Raw genomic sequence first — 20,082 nt, 5'->3', positions numbered from 1 at the left:
ACGTCAGAATAGTACAATCCTAACACACAAGAGGAATATTGCCCAAGAAAGCACATAAGAAATACATATACACACAGAAACCCTCTTGTTCACATTCTCAGGAACCTCCTAAAAACACTAATCCAAGAACCATTAAATACACAAAAAATATAATATAAAGTAAAGGAGGAAAAAATGAAAAGCCCTGACAGGGCATTATGGTATAAGGAACTACCATATACACCACTGAGTTTGTTTTCTGTTGGCAATCTAACACTAGATTTACGGTCTATACTTAGAAGTAGTTTTGGTTTCACCAGTGAGACTCTCATAGAGAAAACTAGACCTTCATTGACAATTGGTTAGTAATTAGAAATAGATACTGTGCTAGGAATAGAGGAATGTGTATACTTCCCCTTTTAGCTGAAGGACCTCATCTGGGACAGACAGGAGCAGGTCCTGTGGGTGTTGCTTTCACCTCTGTTAGATCATATGTGCATCTGTCTTGATGTTGATGGCTTTTTCTCTTGGTGTCCTGTATTCCTTCTGCCTCCTACATTCTTTCTGCCTCATCTCCCACAGTGTTCCATGTGCCCTGACCAGAGGGATTAGAGGGAGGCACACAGTTTAGGGCTGAGAATCCCAATGTTTTTCACTCAGCATAATGTTTGGCTGTGGAACTCTGTATTTTCTCCCATCTGCTGCAGGAGGAAGCCTCTCTGATAATAATTAAGGAAGGCACTGTTATATATCAGAATGTCACTAGGAGTCATTTTATTGCTATATTCCTCTTGTATAACTGTAGTATTTGGTATTATCCTAGGTCTTTTTGCTGTCTAACTTCAGGTGCATGGCCATGAAACAGTGTCAGGTTTCCAAATGATGGAGTTGATCTTAAGTCAAATCAGACATTGGTTGGTTGCTCCATGAACATCTATGACACTGCAGCGCTAGCTTGTCTTGTATGCTGGACACCTGTGTATGAATGTGTGTGAGTGTGTGTGTGTGTGTGTGTGTGTGTGTGTGTGTGTGTGTGTGTGTGTGTGTGTGTTTATTGTGTTAAGTTTAACATGTATTCTACATACTTTAGATTGTTCTGTCATTGTTTGTTTTTATTTGTTTTGTTTTATTCCAGTCAAATGTTTTTCTTAGTTTGTTTTCAAAATGGAGAAAAAGGAGGTCATGAAGTGGGTTGGGTGGACATTTAAGGAGGATATTATGTTACAAACTGTGATCACCACATATTGTACAAGAAAATATATTTTTAAAAGTTACCGTGATGAACCAATTTTCAATGATGGAATCTGGTTTGTTTGCAACTTAAATATAGTGATTCACATAATTTAGCCTCCATTTTATTCTTGAGATTTTATATCTTGTAAACTATAAAAAGACTGATTACTGATAAATGACAAGATACAAGGCATGCAGCATGTGATGTCTTTCACATTTATACAAATATACATTAGACTAGAAATAAGAAGAGTCATAAATGTTGTTCCCAAAGAATTATTTATCAGTTATGACATGTTGATAAAATGTAGAGGAATGGGTCCTCATAAATGTACAGTAGTCACACAATACAGAGTTTCAGCTGAAGAATATAGGGCAGTTTATCAAAAATGAAGAACTGTGAAGGACTGAGTACAGAAACACTTTAGGTATGTATGTCAAATTAGATGTGAGGACAGGTTGTACAGAACAAGTTACAGCAAAGAGTTGAACAATGTTTGTAGATTTAACATAAACTTTATGTAATTGATTTCTTGGGTAAGTACTTGATTAACTGAAATCTGACATTAGCCTATAGTTAAAAAATATATTGGTCTCTGTTCTACTCAACTACATAGCTCATTATGCAATTAATAAAGAGAGTAATTCCTTCCTGTCAAAATTGTATTAATTTTTTATATGTGCTTTTCTTCATAGAAACAGCATACATGAACTGTAAGCTTGATGAATCCAGGAAACCTATCAAGGGCATAAAAACACATGGAAATATGTGAAATCCTGTGATGTTATAATGTTAAAGTTATGCAGTTTTGAAGAGGTAAAAAATACATACACATCTCATTAATCTCTTATTTAATATAGAGAACACAATATTTTCTTATGAATTCAAATTTCTAATTTAGAGAAATTTGTAAATAATATTAGAATTGAGAGAAGAAAATTGGATTTCATCAATAAAAGAAATCAATACATATAAAATTTTATATCACCATTTTATCTGTGACAACTATAACTTTGGTGGTAGACAAGTTGGAAGACTTCTGTATAATTAATAAAAACATGGACTATGCTGTAAAATTGACTTTTCCTTTAAAATGTCCTTTGTTCCTAACATGATGAAGCACATTTCTATGTGGTTTGAACAAAATAATATGGCACTTGGGGACAAAGATGCAACCTAGGAGACCTGCACTGGACGTCAAGATGGAGAAGACTTCCATGGCTACAGTGATTTTTCCCTTGGTGCTGTGGTAGACAGGGAGGAAGGTGACCCACACACTGAAGAACACCAACATGCTGAAACTGATGAACTTGGCTTCATTGAATGTGTCAGGCAGGTTCCTGGACAGGTAAGCCATAGTGTAGCTCCCAAGTGCCATGGAGCAGAGGTATGCCAGGACAGAATGGAAGGCAAGAGTGGAGCCCTTGTTGCATAGAACAATTATGTGGCCATGTTCAGTGTAAGCATCTGAGTCAATAAAGGGAGGAGAGGTGCTCAGCCAAATTCCACAGAGCACAAGTTGAATAAGAGTGCAGACAGGAATGATAAGATTAGTAGATCTGGATATCATTATCCACCTTATCAGTCTCCCTGGCAATGTGATCTTGAATGCCAGAACCACAGTAACAGTTTTGGCCAAGACTGTGGAGTGAGCCACTGTGAACAAAACTGCAAATGTGTATTGCTGCAGGATACAGGTTGCTGTGTTGGGATGGCCAATGAAGAGCAATGGACAGAGAAAACAGAAGATCAGAGTGATGAGCAGGATATAAGAGAGAGTCTGATTGTTGGCCTTGACAATGGGAGTGTGGTGGTACTTTAGAAAGACACCAAGAATACCAGTTGTTAGGGCAGAAAAGCCCAGGGCCAAGTAGGTGAGTGTCATCCCCAAAGGGTCTTCATAAGACAAAAAAGTCACTGCTTTCTGGAGGCATTCATTCTGCTCTGTGTTTGCATATTGACTTTCTGGACACCTCACACAATGATCCACATCTACTGAGGAATTAAAGTTATTGTGAGTCTCTGCACAGGTTCTCATTTTATCTCAAGCCACTTCCCAGCATCAGCTCTCTGGCAGTTGCCCTCATTTCCTTTTCATGTTTGAGACTCAAGTAAACAAGTGTTCAATAGTGATGATTACCATTCAATAGTGGCGATTACCAAATGATATCTAATCAACCATTCCACATCAATACTGACAAGTCTGTCCTTTTCACTGTTATATTTAAATATATTTTCAATTAAGTGATAATTTATATTTTTTATATTGTCTTAAATTACATAAGCCTAACTTGATCATATCATCACCTCTTTCTGTATTCCCTTGTATGACTTTTTCATGTGAGTTAAGTAAAAATTACATGCTTTGGTATGTCTTTCTTTTAATGTTTTTCACAGTCCTAATATCAAAACTTATCTATTTACATTGAATTTATTGAATTCTTCAAACTGTTCATTCTCGGATAATTTTTGTGGGAATGAGAATTATTAGATTTTTGAAAGATGGAAAAAATCCCCTTGTGAATCTGTTTAATCATTCCCAGGGAGAAAATATCTGTTGAACAGATAGACATGAAACTCTGGGTTTAGTCTTAGTTGATCATGGATTAAGTTCTGTGATACTTTATCATTTATAATTTGTATGTTTTATCTTGAATTCAAGAGACATAAATGTCAATCTATTTATTACATATTTTCATTAAAATATTTCCATTTCATACTTCAATGAAAATATTTGATATTTTTGCAAAGTGAAATTTGCAATTTAATTGGTGTTGAAAATTCTAATTAAAAATCTATTGAATTCATCTTTTTGCTAGAGTCTGTAGTATCCTTTATTCCATTACCAGCATTTTATTTGTTTCTTCCAGATGTGCCTTCCTGTTGTGCTCACACTCACAAGGCAATTTGTCTCTACTATATTCCATGTGTTTATTTCTATTGGTTTCTAACAAATGATGAATGATTCATCTGTGCAACTCCACATATTATTTTGTAAATGCACAGGGTACATAAGTCATGATACACTTTAAATAAAGATTTAAATATGATTTTTAAAATATAGATACACCTCACTCCATAGGATTTGAGGTTTTGGATTCATTATTTTGAAATATTTAGCATTTATGTTGTATATTCTTCTTTCTTACTTATAATAATTTAAAGTATCTACTTAAACTACAAGCATTTAGGATTTGATATTGATGTTTTTAGTTTTCTCCAATGAATAAAATTAGCATGTTCATGAACTTACCATGGCCCTAATGTACACAGAGTACCTATACGCACATTAAGTCTTTGATGATTTGTATAGTCAGTCTCATTATGAATGGTTTAAGTTTGGCAAATTAAAGACACCAAATAATTTGTAAGTTTCTATCTTTAAAAAATAAAGTTAATGCCGGTTCTGGTGGCGCAGGCCGGTAGGATTTGCTGAAAGAGGCAGGTGGATCTGGCGTTCGAGGACAGCCTGGGATACACATTTGCCGGGCGGTGGTGGCGCACGCCTTTAATCCCAGCACTCGGGAGGCAGAGCCAGGCGGATCTCTGTGAGTTCGAGGCCAGCCTGGGCTACCAAGTGAGTCCCAGGAAAGGCGCAAAGCTACACAGAGAAACCCTGTCTCGAAAAACCAAAAAAAATAAATAAATAAATAAATAAAGTTAAAACATCTGTGTATTCAGGAAAAACATTATGTTACTCAAAGTATTCCAATTAATATATGAAAAATTCTCACTAGACATTAATGTTGAAGAATCCTTGCTAATTTCCTCTCCACATTCAACATTGTGTTTGTGTGTGCTTTGCACATTCAGTGTTCTCAATTGTCTCATGCCTATTTTCTTGTCTTTGGATATATTCTGACATAAAGTTCCTCTACTTTGTCCACCTATTCCTGGAAAAGAGGGTCCTTCAAATTTAGTGTCCTGCCTTGTTAAAAGATCAAGGGTTTGCATTTATGCATAACTTATTCACAACAGTATCATTACAGAAGTCATGATGTGCCATTTCAACTAGTTGTCACAAGGCATCGTCCCATAATTTACCATCATACCCATAAAATACCTCTTTGTTTAATAATGCTTCCATTAACTTGTTTAAAATAGAATCAGTTGTATACAATGAATCAGTGAGTACTTATTACATTCTTTAGCTTATGTTAATCAAATTAACACAGAAGTTATACAAATCAAGATTCAAATTCATGATACATAGCAACTATTGATTTAAAATAATTGTGTTCAATAAAAATTCTCATAATAGTTATTGACATACTTCCCTAGTGGTTATATTCTGGTCCACGACAAGTTTTAGATTTAATATCTATGTTACGGAAGCATATCCCAATCCATGGACGTTACGGTGCTTGAATTTTTAATACTCATATGGGGATGGAGGAAAAATGGGAAGAAAGATACACTTTAAGGGAATGTTGAATGTTATACTAGAAATAAAAAAGATGAAGGTAGATAAATGGTTCTGTGGTTCAGGATACTATTACTCTTAAGGAGGACCTAGTTTCACTTGCAAATGCCCACAGAAATATCAATGCTATCTGTGCCTCCACATCCAGAAGTTCTGAAACCCTCTTCTAACTTTCATATGCACTAAGCATGTACATGTGCACATACATGCATGCAGGCAAAACACAGACAAAACAAAAAGAAAAATAATTTAAAACAACACATTAAAACATGTCCACAGGTAAATCAAATATGATCTTTCTGATCACATCTGATAAACCTAGAACCATGACTGAAATTATGCAATGTGTGGCATAAGGGTCCGATCTTCAAATATCTGCCAATCATGAACTAAATATGATTTGAAATGCAAGAAAATTCAGTATTTATAATGTGTGTGTTTGTGTGTGCATGTGTGTGTGCCTATGCATGTGTGTGCAGGTGGTGTGTGTGTGTGTGTGTGTGTGTGTGTGTGTGTGTGTGTGTGTGTTAAATGCCATGGTGAAATAAAGCAGACTATTATGTGACTGGTAAATTTGTTCTCTGAAAGGAACAATGGCTCCAGTGGATCAAATATATGAATCAAGTATGAGATTCAACAGCCTGAGCACCATTTAAAATGATAATAAAATGAACCACATTATTTTTACTTCTAAGTGAAAAAAACCACAGGACTTATCTCTACTTTTCCTTCCCAGAACTTCTCAGCTTAGACATTTCAGAACACTGTGGAGAGGTGGGAATACCCCAGTTAGACTGACACTTACCTGTCTCATTGGAAATCTCATTGTCTGGACAACGAGTGCAATCATAGCAGCAGGCAGCCTTGCCCTCCTGGGGTGATTTCCTGAATCCAGGAACACAGCTCTCACTGCACACAGAGTGAGGAAGCTGGGAATTAAATAGTGAAAAGGAAATAGTCAGGAGTGTATAGTTTTAAAACAAAAAAAAATATTATTTCTCAATATTGGACAATGAGATGGCAAGTTTTTATAATTATTCTTTGCAGATTCTTGTGTTGATGCTTCTAATTTCAATATAGTATATACATGAAGATCAATGTGTTTAAATAATGGTCTAGAGATAATAGAAATCTGAACAATTGTGAAAATATAAGACGTTGGCAAAATAAGAAGTTTGCTAACTGAGTACACGTTTCATTGGGCAACTGTAATGCCTTCCTGATCTTGTTGTATACTTCATGACTGCTCGAGTGAGAGTATCATTGTTTCCCAATGGTCATGGATAATTCACATTTGTTTACTAGACAGGACTCAGAGTTAGTATATAAACTTTTCTTTATGACTTTCTTTGAAAGATGATCTACATTAAGGTATTTGAAGTGGGAAGACATATTCGATAATTAGGTATTCCATTTCATTGGATGTAGTTAAGGACAGAAAAAAATGAAAAAAGTATGAGAAGAGAGTGTTCACATCTCTCTACTCTCTGACTGAAGATACAACATAACTCACTTTCTCACGTCCCTGCCAACATGATTGCCTGAATCATTATGAACTGCTCACACCAAGTGTGAACTATAAGTCATTGGTTTTAAGTAATGTCAGCCTATTCATTTTTTGTTCTTTGTTTTTTTGGTTGTTTGACAATTTTTTTCTTTTTTCATCAGGAAGATATGCAATTAACATGTGTCCATGTGCCCTCCATGCTACAGTGCATTGCCAGGTGATAAAAGCAAAATGATCATGTCCTGATATTTCCTAATCTGGGAGTCAACTTACTACTCCTGACAGGTGGTTTCAGGTCAGGAAAGAAAACTTAATCAATAGACACTGTATTTATTATTAGAAAAATGTGTCCAAAGATAAAAATATGGAAAAACAATCAATCACATGTTGTATAAGGCAACCAAAACTTTCTCAAATGACAGTAGTTTGGGGCATACAGATGGGCATTCAGTAAGGAACCAACAATCTTACATCCACAAACAAATCTCTATTGACATAAGGATCAAAACAATGAGATAAGATCCAGCCCACCTCTGCAAATCTTAAACCCCACTGTATCATATGGTCAGATAGAAACAGTTCTTGGCCCTGTGGAGCATTTGGAGAAAATGTTCCAACTTTTATCTTTTGTCTGAGACCATCTGGAAAATTCCAAAGGTTGAGAATATCATATTCTGCATCTAATCTCCTTTGTGAATCCAAAACTATATGTTTTTCAGCACCATTTTTGAAATGGATATTCTTGAGATAAGGATGTAGCTAAAAGAAATGCAGAACTTTATGATGAATTTATTCCCAGAAAGGCTCAACAGAATCCAATGAAGGTATATGTCTCAGTGTCCCAAATCCCTAACATTAATTGCAAGCTATACCAAGATATCAACATTTTAATGGATGAAGAATAAAAATGAATATATCATGTTTCTAGACTATTATTTCAAAAGAAAGAATTTACACACACTTACACAATAACAAGTAGACAAACAAAAATATTTACTCCATGAATGTTGATTCATGCAAATTCCAAAACCTTGAAATTCAAATATTTAAGTAATCTACTCAAAGTTTCAAGGTGTAATTTGGGGTGTTAAATTCCAAAATGTAATAAAATGGTCAGTTAGGACTCTCAACCATGGATTGAGAATTTAAACTTTAAGGATGTAATAGCATTTGACGTTTTAGGATCTAATTCTCATATTTCTGTTCTGAAATATGCTTAAAAATAATGGGGTTTCAATTAAGGATATCAAGATTCTGATGTTAATTGTAATACAAAATAAATGATGAGATTCTTACATTTAAATATTCTTATTACCACCCATTAATCGTGAACAATAACGCGTGTGTCTGCAAAGACTTCTAGATGATGAATTTTATACAGTCTCTCAGGCACTTTTTTGTAAAACCTGCCACTGTATACAATCATGTAGTGTGTTCTTAAGAAACCTCACTATCTCACAGGGCTATGGATAAAATATACAGGAAGAGAAATTACCTCCCAAGGATAGGTATTTACCGCCCCATTGCTATGATGGTGGATTTCTACTTGTTTGACAGTCATCTCATGGAGACTGTGAGCCACAGCATATACAGAATTATATACATTGTAACTCTCTTCGCTCATGTCCATTTCCAAAGCATTTCCAGGCAACATTTCCAAAGAAGCATTGGGTAGACAGTTAACCAAACTTTCACAATCAGGTCCAGAAAAAGAGCAATTGAAATATGTGTTCCAAAGAAGAGCAAGGATATGATCTCCTGGATATTTGGAAGGGTTGTATGTCTGGATAAACTTCCTAAAATCAGAAATCTCAGCATGGTGATGTTCAAAAATGAGACTACCATGGAATGGATCAAATATGAAATAAGGAACATCAGTGGTTACATACCACTGTGACTTAATGATCCAGACTTTCCAAGCACTTGAATGTATACTTATATATATTATTAGAGCATATAAAGATTTAGTGACATCATAAATGATAACCACATTTGCAGATGATTTCAGGATCTGTGGATGCATTGTTCTGGATTTATAATCAGAGTAAATCCAGTTGATTGGAATCATTTCTACAAAAGCTACACACACACTGTTTCTATCCATCTCTCCTCTCAAGTTTGATAGAATCTCAGCTGCATTGTGGTCATCTATGAGAACCACTCCCACCCAGGTCCAGCTGAAATGAACCATCAAAATCACAATGCCATGTGACAGAAATATGTCCCTGGGTGCTGTCTGGTAGAGAGAAGAAAACTGGCCTCTGTCACTTAGGATAGTGTCAAATCGCCCAAAAGTAATCTAAAGAAAATTTCAAATAGGAAACAAGAGTGAAAAGATTGACATAGAATACAGTCTTAAACCTGAGTTGACACTTTGGATTGGTATAGACTAACTTCTGTTCATGGTATTTTAAACTCCCATCCTTTCTCTGGAGACATTTATGAAGAATTCGTCACAAGAAACAGAGTTTTCTAAACACTGACTGTAAGCTTCACCCTTTCTCTTCTCTCTCATAAGCAAAGTATATAAGGACATAAACAAATGCCTGATTTATTCTCCAATAGATGAAAGTCACAGCCTCACTTCTTCATATTTGAAAACACCTGAAATGTCTCCGGTTTAATATGAGTTTCTTGTTCCCTCACAGCCATGTACCTCACCTGTGGATATTTGTAAAGATTCAGTAGTCTCCCAATTTGTATAGACGTTTCCCATGATGTTCCTGTAAGTAAAGCAGCAGGCTTGTTCTCCCTTCTACATGTGTAATTGGGGATATTTATTCTCATTCCTATGAGGAAAAGTAAAGTTTCCTGCAGAATATCCAGGTGATTGTTTACGACATTATAGAGCTCAAATCCTAGAGATGTGTTGGGTAAAATGTGAGTGTTCCTGTTGATCTCCTCAATGGCAAATATGAAGGCCAAAGAAAACTGGTAGCTCCTCAATTTGAACCTGGAGAGAAAGATTGCCAATATTTATGATGGGGACTCACATCATAACTTTCGGTAAGATGTTGGGCCACATCCTGATGATATAGTAACAATGGCTTTTATACTGTCACTATTATATATCTACAAACAATTTTTTGTCATCAAGGTAATGGTTATAGTTTCAATGTCATGGTATATATGCTTAGTGATGTTTTAATTAACTAAAAGCCTCAGGTGTATCTAACATTTCTGGCCTGGAACATTAACCTGGACTGATATAAACCTTGGAATCTCTAGTATGGGAAGACACAAACATAATTCTTTGATGCTTTAGTGAAATAACCAGGAGAGGGACACTTACATCCTTTAAGGTTCCCTTGTTCTGTACAAAAAAAACTTCAAGGCTCCCACACCACATTCACTCTGTCTGTATATAGATGGAGACTGCAGCCTTTCAGTTCTTCTGATTAAAGACCAATGACGCTTATGGGGATGTCTGCCTGTGTCACATGCATCAACCCCAAGCAATCTTGGATATGAACCTGGCAGGGGTTATAGCTTCCCACAGCCATGCACATCTCTCCCTCTCTCCCATTGCCATCTCCCCTCTCCTTTCTAAGAGCCATATAATGAAGAGCAGAATGATTGAGTGAGTTTCCTGTATTTTAACAGCCTACAGTCATGACTTAAATCCTCTTGGGTACTTTGTGCTACTTGTTCTATTTTCCTCTGTTGCCTGCCTCTTTCTTTATTCTTTCACTATGTTCTTACTTCCCACACAAAGTGAATTACACAACAGCATTGAAAGCCCTGATAATAGATGAAATTATATTACTCTGAGGCTGAGTTCATTTTGAAAAGAAAATATGACATGGTTTATTGAACACATGACTTGAGGATCTTCATTAAATGGGAGCACCTATATAACTTGGCTGGTAACATTGCTAATGGTATGATAAAGAATGCATATGCCATGTGAATTCTATACCATCTTGGTACATGTGACCACTTTAGACAGTCCAAAATGGTGGCCACTATTATATGCCACTGTCCCATTGAGTCCAATGGGATCCCCATACCATTTAATATATGACAATGGAGAAAATATCAGACCTCTTTTTTAAATATATTTTCCTCTGTTTTTTGAAATTAATAGGTTATTACATGATATAATTACTGGCTTATAAAGAGATCCTAACACGTATCCCAATCAAGACTGTAAGGATAAATGGCCTTGTGAGAAACAAACTGAAGCCAGGAAAGTGCTATTACATCAGGCTCTACTGAGTCTCACTGCTAATTCTGACTGGAAAGTCCAAGTTAATTTTCTTCTAATTGCAATATAATGTCCTTTGCCCCTTATGCTCCTTTGTTCTCTGAAACTTTGCCACTGTTTCTGCCCAAATTAACAACATGTTGACTAAAGATCCATCTATTAAGTTTCCCTTTTACAATGAAAAAATAAAATAAAAATCTAATCCCAACCAACAATCATCATAAAATCTTGGTTTATTAGAATTTGTCGTTTGTATTAACTGTGTCTAGACTATCCATATGAAATTATGGCTTATTGTTCATATCATATATTTAATAACAAAATGATTATGAGTAAATATTCCTGTTAAGTAAATTTTCTGATTTGACCCTCCCTAGATCATTTTGTTGTTAGTAATACTAAACCTAAAAAAATCTTATATAAAATCAATCTGACCAAGTAGATAAAATAGATAGAAATGACCATGCTTCTGAAAACTCCTTTGGAACAATTTACCTGAGGTTTTAAATATAAATTTAATGTCAAAAATTAGGTGGAAGACATAAGAAATCATACAATTATGATCAAAATGGTATCTACTTGATGTCTATCACAACTCTAGTTCTACAATATGTTTCATATCCCTTAAGGTTATCCATTACCTTCAAGATATTATTGTTCCTGAAACAGGATATGTTACTTACATTGGAAATTTTCCATCTTTATGTACAAATAAGTTATATCTGTGTTTTAAAATTATATATATATATATATATATATATATATATATATGCATACATGTATGAATGCATGAACCGAAATAAATATTTTAATGATTATAAGGATATTTTCACCAATGAAGCCTCATTAAAACAAATAAATGAATAAATGAGTGTTTGAAGATCCAACACAGGGATTTTGTCCTATTAGTTAAGTTAAACAACAGCCTCTTTCATTCCTTCAATTGACTAAAAGGACCACAGAGGGACATCTTAATAGTTAATACAACTTTAAGAGATAAGTAGGTTACTTGACAATAATTTTAAAAGGTGGAAGGGGAATATTTATGTATGAAATGATAAATTATCTTCACATATACTGAGTTAAGAATTTTCAGTGTGACTAACTCTGTGTCATCCCACTCTCATCAGAAATACCTTACTTATTTTCTATAAGTAACCCTCATGAATTCATGGGTTCTCTGTGGAGAACATTGATGATAGTGAAACTTGGTGTCATTGAGAGAGAAGAGACAGATTTTACTTAAGGCCTCCCCATTGATAGAATATTCTCATAGTACATAGTAAATGTATTCGATAAACCTCCTATGTCTCATGGTCTGTTCGTTTGGATACTAATCACACCAAAAGGAGTTATCATTGTGTATCCATTTGGCAAAGGCTGGAGCTGCAATGGCTAACTTTGGTTATCTACATCACTATGTATAATCTGAACCTTAGAGGTAGCAAAACATTCTTTTAATCCAGTTATTTTAGACACGTATGTAATCTGGAACTTTAGGCAGGAAGACACACATTTAATGCAGTTCATATATGATGGAAGCCTATATAAGGACATGAGAGAAGGAAACTTTGATTTCTGTCTGCTTGCTACCACCTCACTACCAAGTCCATTCTTTCACTGGAATTACAACTTCTGGATTCCAGAATATATATCATGATATGTGGTTTTGGAATTTCTAATTCTGGGATTTACCTTTATCCTTTACATCATGTATTCAAAGTACTATATGTATACATGCAAATATGAAAAGTTAAAAAAAAGTCCACTGAGTAATAATACACACAATAATACTGACAATAGAGATAAAATAAATCTTAATGTGTAGAATAAAAATAAAACAAATCTTATAAATAGAAAAACTTCATAGAATTTGAAAGCAAAAGTATGCATGCTATAATAATGTTTTATCCACAAATTCAAGAAACACACACACACACTCATACATGTATTTGAAGAATTAGAAAAGAAAATGTTCTCATCATGAAGAAATGGTTAATATTTTGTAGAAATGCGTATCTAGTTATGTAAACATATTGCAATAAACTTAATTTTATACTGAAAAAATAAATAAAAAATAAGATTAAAAATTTTTTTAAATTAAAAAACCAAACAATAACTAAAAGCAAAAAATTGATAAGAATATTATTCACAGAGACAGAAAATCTCCATGACTGAATGTAGAGTTTTCTGGAGGCCAGAAGTGTAATATTTCTATTTTAGAAATTTGATGAGCCCCAAAACAATTTCCCTAATATCTCTGTACATCTCAATGCACACCAATATCAAATAATGATTTCTGTTTGCCAACAGACTTTCAAATACACATGGTTAGATTTCTTGATGATAATCATTATCCTGGGCTAAGCTTGTACTTCTAGATAGTTGTAATTACATTTACACATCAATGGTACAGCCAAACATTTTTTAGGCAAGGAGGAAAATGAACAGTTGAGGACAAAGATCCTATACAACAAAGGCAGCTGACATGCTGGGTATCAACAGGCAGTAGAGTGAAAAGCAAGCATTTTCCTACAACTTGTATAGGAATCAATTCAAAACGATCACAGTCCTTAGCTTAAACATGAAACACTGAATGTGATAAGAAAATACACACCTTATAATTGTCAAGACATTAGTGTAGGCAAGAACTTACTGAAGAGAATGCCAGTGATACACAAATTAGCCTTAGATATCAAAAGAAGGAATTGCACAAAATGAATATGGAATGACAAAATAGTATTCCCTACACCAAAGAAAACTATAATCAGAACACCGTATAATAGGAGAAAACACATTCCATTTGTTCTTTAGTTCTTGGACTAATGTCAAATATTTTCAGATAACTGAAGGTGTTTTAAATCAAGGTAAAACAGCCTCCAACCAACAAATCGGTAATGACATGAACTAATCTTCTACCAAAGAAAAACTCATACAGCAAGCACCTACAAAGTTTTTAACATCACTAATCATTAAGTAAACATAAAACTAAAAAAAAATAATAGGATTGATTGTTTCCAGTAGAGCAAAACAAAGATACATGAGCAAAAGAGAAAAAGAACAAAATGTCCACTATGGATTTCTGATTGTTTTTCAATTCACATCATTTCCATTGAAAAATCAAAGGAGATAGAATATGTTAGAAATTCACTTAAAAGGATAATATGAAAGACTGGAAAAATTAATGGGTGGTTAATCCATTGATATTTTAGGGAACATTAAATGACATGCAGATCACATTATTAATGAAGGTAAATGGAATAGATACTTATATTTGTAGACTTTGGGTACACATAAAAAAATGAATAGTGAAATTAAGAATGGAAAGCTTTTGATCAATCTTGAAATTCATATTTTTATTTTCACAAAAAGAAATATGAACCTATTTGAAAGGGATTATGAGAAATTTTAGAATAACCACAAAGAAAATCTTTGTCCTGTAATATGAAAATCATTTATTGGAAAGTGAGCACCTAATTAGAAACATTGTCAAGTCCAAACTATCAAGGAATATATTCTCCATGAAACTGAAAACCTTCTGTAAGACAAAAGACACTGTCAAAAGCACAAAACTGCAGTCTACAGAATGAGAAAAGATCTTAAGCAACTCCATATCTGACAGAGGGCTGAACTCCAAAATATACTAAAATCAGGAAACTAAACATTAAGAAAACAAATAATCCAATTAAAAAATGGGGTACAGACCTAAACAGAGGTTCTCAACAGAGGAATCTCAAATGGCCAAAAGCACTAAAAGAAATGTTCAACATCCTTAGCCATGAGGCAAATGCAAAAAAAGAACTCTGGTCTTCCATCTTACACTTGTCAAAATGGCTAAGATCAAAAACTCAAGTGACAGCTCATTCTGGTGAGAATGTGGAGCTAGAGGAACACTCCTACAATAATGGTGGGAATGAAAACTTGTGCAGCCACTTTGGAAACGTTGGTTTCTCAGGAAGGTAAACATAGATGTAGATCAAGACCCAGCTTTACGACTCTTGGAAAAAACACCCAAAGGATGCTCTACCATATCACAATGGTTTTTGTCCAACTGTGTTCATAGCAGCTTTATTTGTACTAGCCATGAACTAGAAAAGAACCTAGATGCCTTTCAACTGCTGAGTGTATGAAGAAATTGTGGCACATTAACACAATGAAGTATTACTCAGTTTTTAAAAAAAATACATCATGAAATTTGGTGGCAAATGGATGGAACCAGAAAAGGTCATCCTGGGTGAGTTAACCCAGACTCAGAAACACAAACATGGTATGTACTCACTTATAAGTGGATATTAGCTATAAATGAGAACTACACTACAATTAACAGACCGGTAGAAGCTAAGTAACAAGAGGGGATCATCCGATGGGAGAGAGGGTTGCATGTTTCAGTTTCTGAACACAACAGATCTACTTGTAATTGCATTGTTCAAATGCCATATTGACTTGTCATGTAAGCTTTACCTTTAAGTGAATGTTAAACAATGATGCTCATAGATGAGTAGAGAGATTCTCTGTTTGGAGTCTCTTAGGGGATATTGTGGTCCACTCATAAAATACATTTAAAAAATGTACCTGACAAGGAAACTAGCCATCCTGCTCATATGAATTAATATACATTAATCTGAAAGGAAATACTTCCTTGTAATATGTATATATACCTAGTATAAATAGTTATATATATAACTTATTTTTTTAAATTAGGACTGCATGCAAGTAAAATAAAATTTGAAATTAAGACACAAAAATATTAAAGTGATGAATATATGCCAGGCCACACATTCCATGTACTTTTTGTTACGATTATCAGAAAGAAAATACCTGTGTGCATAAAATCAAAATGTGAGGAAAATCAAGCATGAGAGGAAAATACAAAAGAAACCCACATTCTACATAAGGGCACAAAGGCACACTTCTGTAAATGGATTTCTGTCACCACATTTGCTGTGTCTATTTCAGACTAAGCTGTCAATGCATACTTATATGTATCAACTTTTCCTCCCTGATCATTTTTCCTGCTCTATATCCCTAGGACTGATGAATTAGCACTGCATCCAGGTTTCAGCAAAAACACAATTGTATCAGCACGACCTAAATGTATCTTCTTTCTTAATTGTCCATCTGCTGACTCTTCCCCTGTGCCTTGTTTCTGCATTTCCATTTTATAGGGTTTTGTTCTAAATTGAACGCAAGCCATCTTCCTCCATTTCAGACCTTAATAAGTGGATTCTATGGCTTCAGAAATGTCTGCATGGAGTAAAACAAATCCCACATCCTTCACAAAGACTCCTGCTTAGACATTTCTCTCCAGCAGAGGCCACTCAATGCTACTGCCATTGTCTGCCATTGCCTCTAATCCAACTGGCATCAAACTAGATACAACCAGCAGAGGTCACCAACAATATCTATGTGCCTTGCAGAACACACCCATACCAGATATAAATAATTATAAAAACCGGAATGAAGTGAAGAGTATGGTGCAAAATTGACAGAATCTAAAAGATTACTAATCAGAATTATACACAAAAAATTGTATTTCATTTTGAAATCATTTTAACAGATGAGGTCCCAAAATCAAGTTCTCATATTCTGACTTCCAAAACAGCAGCAGCTAGCAAGGCAGTCCCTGTCACTCTATCATCATATGAAGACTCTGTACTCACTGCAATTAATAGCATTACATATTCTCAAATGAAAAAAACTGCACTTTAACAACTGCCTAAAACAATGTGTCAATTTTTGAAAATCATTGTCTCTGTGGAGAAAGCCATAAAAATGTCTTACCCATGAACAACAAAAGGCAAGGCAGAGGAATGTAGAGAGATTCAGAGTACCAACTTTACTAAATAACAGGAACTAAAACAAACTCTTCTTTCTTTGAGGGATGAAAAAAGGGAACAGGAGGAAGACACACCTGGAAAAGAGTTCTGTGTAGATGGGAGAAGGAATCCCAGGATGGGAAATGAAAGTTAAATTCATGTGAATGCAAACTTAGTTGAGGACAATGAAATCTGAATTCTGGAAAGGAATAAATTTTAAAAGCACTTACTCTATTGGCTTTTCATCTTCACATCTAGAATCATATATATCCATGCAATAATAATAAAAAAGTGAAAAAAGTGCAGCAATCGTCACATTCCCATCATGATGTAAAGGACGTTGTACTTTGGAATTGCACTGAAATGCATCATAGGAGTAAAAAGGAACAAGAGCCTGCAGGAGCAAGAAAAGAAAAATCCAAGAGAACATCATAAAATACAAGTGTCTACCACAGTTTAACACAGATTCCAATGTGTTCAGCAGCTACTTATAGAGCTCAAGTATTTGTGAGCACAAGAGTTTGTACTAGTTTTGGTGACTGACATCATCACTCTAATCACAGATATTTTTGACAAGCCTCTTCTACACTCCATGGAGAATTGTGGACAATTTTCTTCCCTGAGACTTCCCATCTGAGACCCTGCACACAAGACAAAAAACAAGTTTCAAAACTCATTTGGGATCTTCTTTATCCACAGGCCCCATGACTTCATCTAGGAAGACAGAACAGCAAGACTCCAGTGATGACTCCACTTGAATGGACTTGGCAAGAACACTCTATCACAAAAGTTACATGAGACAGTGACTCAGGATGATGCAAAGACCTTGCAAGGGAGGATGCCAAGGGAACGAGAAGGAAAACATTCTGGAAAATGTCCCAACCAGATATAGTTCAATGAAAATCAGTAGGACATCCTGCTTTTTTTTCTTTTTTTTTAAATTTATTTTTTCCCATCACAGGCAATTTATTTTGTTCTATTCATTCACAGTTAATACAGAAAATACTTGGAAACATTTCCATATAATGTTTGACACAGAAATCATCAAATAGAAGTATACAATGTTGACAGGAGGCAGTACATTTATAATTTATAACCCCAAATGTATTTATAAATTAGAAATGGAAAGATCTACAAATATAATTATGAAGGTTCACCAAAGTCATTTAATCTGTTAGTTTCTCATTCATTTTTATGTCTTAATAATATTCTATTGTATGAATAAGCCACATTTTATTTCTCTCCAGTATTTGATAGCTATTTGAGTTGTTTTAACTTTTTTACTATTAGCAACACACTGCTGTAAACCTTCATGTACATGTTTCATAGGTGCACATTTTCAGTAGTTTGAGGTTATATTCCTAAGGGTAGAATTGTTGAGTAACAGAGTAACAAGTGGCACACCATTTTACAATCTCACCAAATCCTTGTTTTTAAGACTCTGATTTTTTTTTTTTTTGGTTTTTTCGAGACAGGGTTTCTTTGTGTAGCTTTGCGCCTTTCCTGGAGCTCACTTGGTAGCCCAGGCTGGCCTCGAACTCACAGAGATCCGCCTGGCTCTGCCTCCCGAGTGCTGGGATTAAAGGCGTGCGCCACCACGCCCGGCAAGACTCTGATTTTTGTACAAAAGCATTCAATCATTCTGTCAGACCAAACCAGGAAAAGTAAGCTATAGTTCAGAGCTGTTCTATTCCATTTACTATGCAAAGCCAATCTTGGCGTTTGCAACTCTCATCCCTTTTGAGTATTCTTGCAGTGTTCACCTTTTCCTCCACCACTTTTTTTTTCTTCTTTTTTTCTGGTTTATTTCTATCTATTACAAATGTATAAGAAATCCTCCATCAACGCTGCTGATAGCAGCAGAACCTTGAGAAATACCTTTGGTTTGCCTCAGAAAAGGAACACATATTGTACTGTAAAGTTTATAAAAATTGGTACAAAACATTGTAATAATGTTACAATACCAGTTTTAAGAGTTCAGTGACTAATGGGGAGCCGATGGGATACATGCAGAACTGTGAAAGCGATCTCACTTAGCCAGCTGTACACGTAGACTGTAAATCTACATTCAGATCATTTCTGAACTAAGACTATCATCTCAGTTTATCTGTTGAGGTCAACCAGGAAACCCTAGAATATACCTTGATTTTTGCAAAAAAACAAAATAGGGGGAGGGGTTTCTTCAGCATTTCAGTCCACGAGTAACAGTATCCTAACAGGCAAAGTGTTCTCTCACTATCAACATAGAATGAACTGCTGCTGGAGGTCAACTTGGGCTTTAATTTGCATTAGCACTTACATGCATAGTAGTCCAAGTTGTTGACCTCATGACTTTAAAAAGTAACTCTAAAAAGTACATTTTACTTTTTAGAGTTACTTTTTAAAGACATCCTGCTTTTTAAAACTGATTATTTCCTATGCCAATCTATCTTGCCAATGGCCTGGGGTAATGTAAAAACATTTTTTTCTACAAACCTTGCATGTTTGCATACCAAAATTTCTTCCATGTCCCCCTATACTTCAAAAGTTCTCTGTATCAACCCTGGGAAACTGATAGGCTGAATTCACTAATTCCAAACTAATAGCTCAATCAATGGTAAGATTGTGATTTCTGTTTACTTTTTTAACTCAGACTTACTGTGTTTTATTTGTTTTTTCAATGCTGAATCATTCTTTAATATAAAATCCCAATCATTCCCTACATCCAGAGAAAAGATTCAGGCACTATTTATATTTTCTTTAATGTAAAGTATTGAGTATACCCCTTCCATTTTACCCAAATAAATAAACAAACAAGAGCTTATATACACCATACATCATGTATAAAATGTTACTTCTTAATGCTTTAAATGAAGTTAACTTAGGAGTAGAAAGTACCATGATTGTAAATTTAATTTCACGTGTGCAAATATACAC

At 34.8% G+C, this 20,082-nt stretch overlaps 1 protein-coding gene across 1 annotated transcript; it reads right to left on the bottom strand.

Moving 5' to 3' along the window:
* Positions 1–2,276: 2,276 nt before the first annotated feature.
* Positions 2,277–19,673, bottom strand: LOC143270429 (vomeronasal type-2 receptor 116-like). The gene is made up of 7 exons (XM_076560355.1): positions 19,659–19,673; positions 17,397–17,560; positions 9,805–10,096; positions 8,639–9,442; positions 7,675–7,902; positions 6,442–6,565; positions 2,277–3,205 (listed from the first exon to the last, which is right to left on the bottom strand). Exons 1-7 carry the CDS (start codon positions 19,671–19,673, stop codon positions 2,277–2,279), a joined length of 2,556 nt encoding a protein of 851 aa, XP_076416470.1.
* Positions 19,674–20,082: the final 409 nt, after the last annotated feature.

This window comes from Peromyscus maniculatus, chromosome 23 (assembly GCF_049852395.1).
Source record: "Peromyscus maniculatus bairdii isolate BWxNUB_F1_BW_parent chromosome 23, HU_Pman_BW_mat_3.1, whole genome shotgun sequence".
Lineage (NCBI taxonomy): Eukaryota > Metazoa > Chordata > Mammalia > Rodentia > Cricetidae > Peromyscus > Peromyscus maniculatus.
This window is presented reverse-complemented; position numbering and strand designations above follow the sequence as displayed.

Bases quoted from the DNA above. Each gene is read 5' to 3' on its own strand.
- LOC143270429 (XM_076560355.1), bottom strand. The intron at 10,097-17,396 runs GTAAGTGCTTTT...CTTTCTCTCCAG, and splicing joins GAAGATGAAAAGCCAATAGA to GTTCAAATTGAGGAGCTACC. The intron at 6,566-7,674 runs GTGGGCTGGATC...TTTAATTCCCAG, and splicing joins GGGGTTTAAGATTTGCAGAG to CTTCCTCACTCTGTGTGCAG.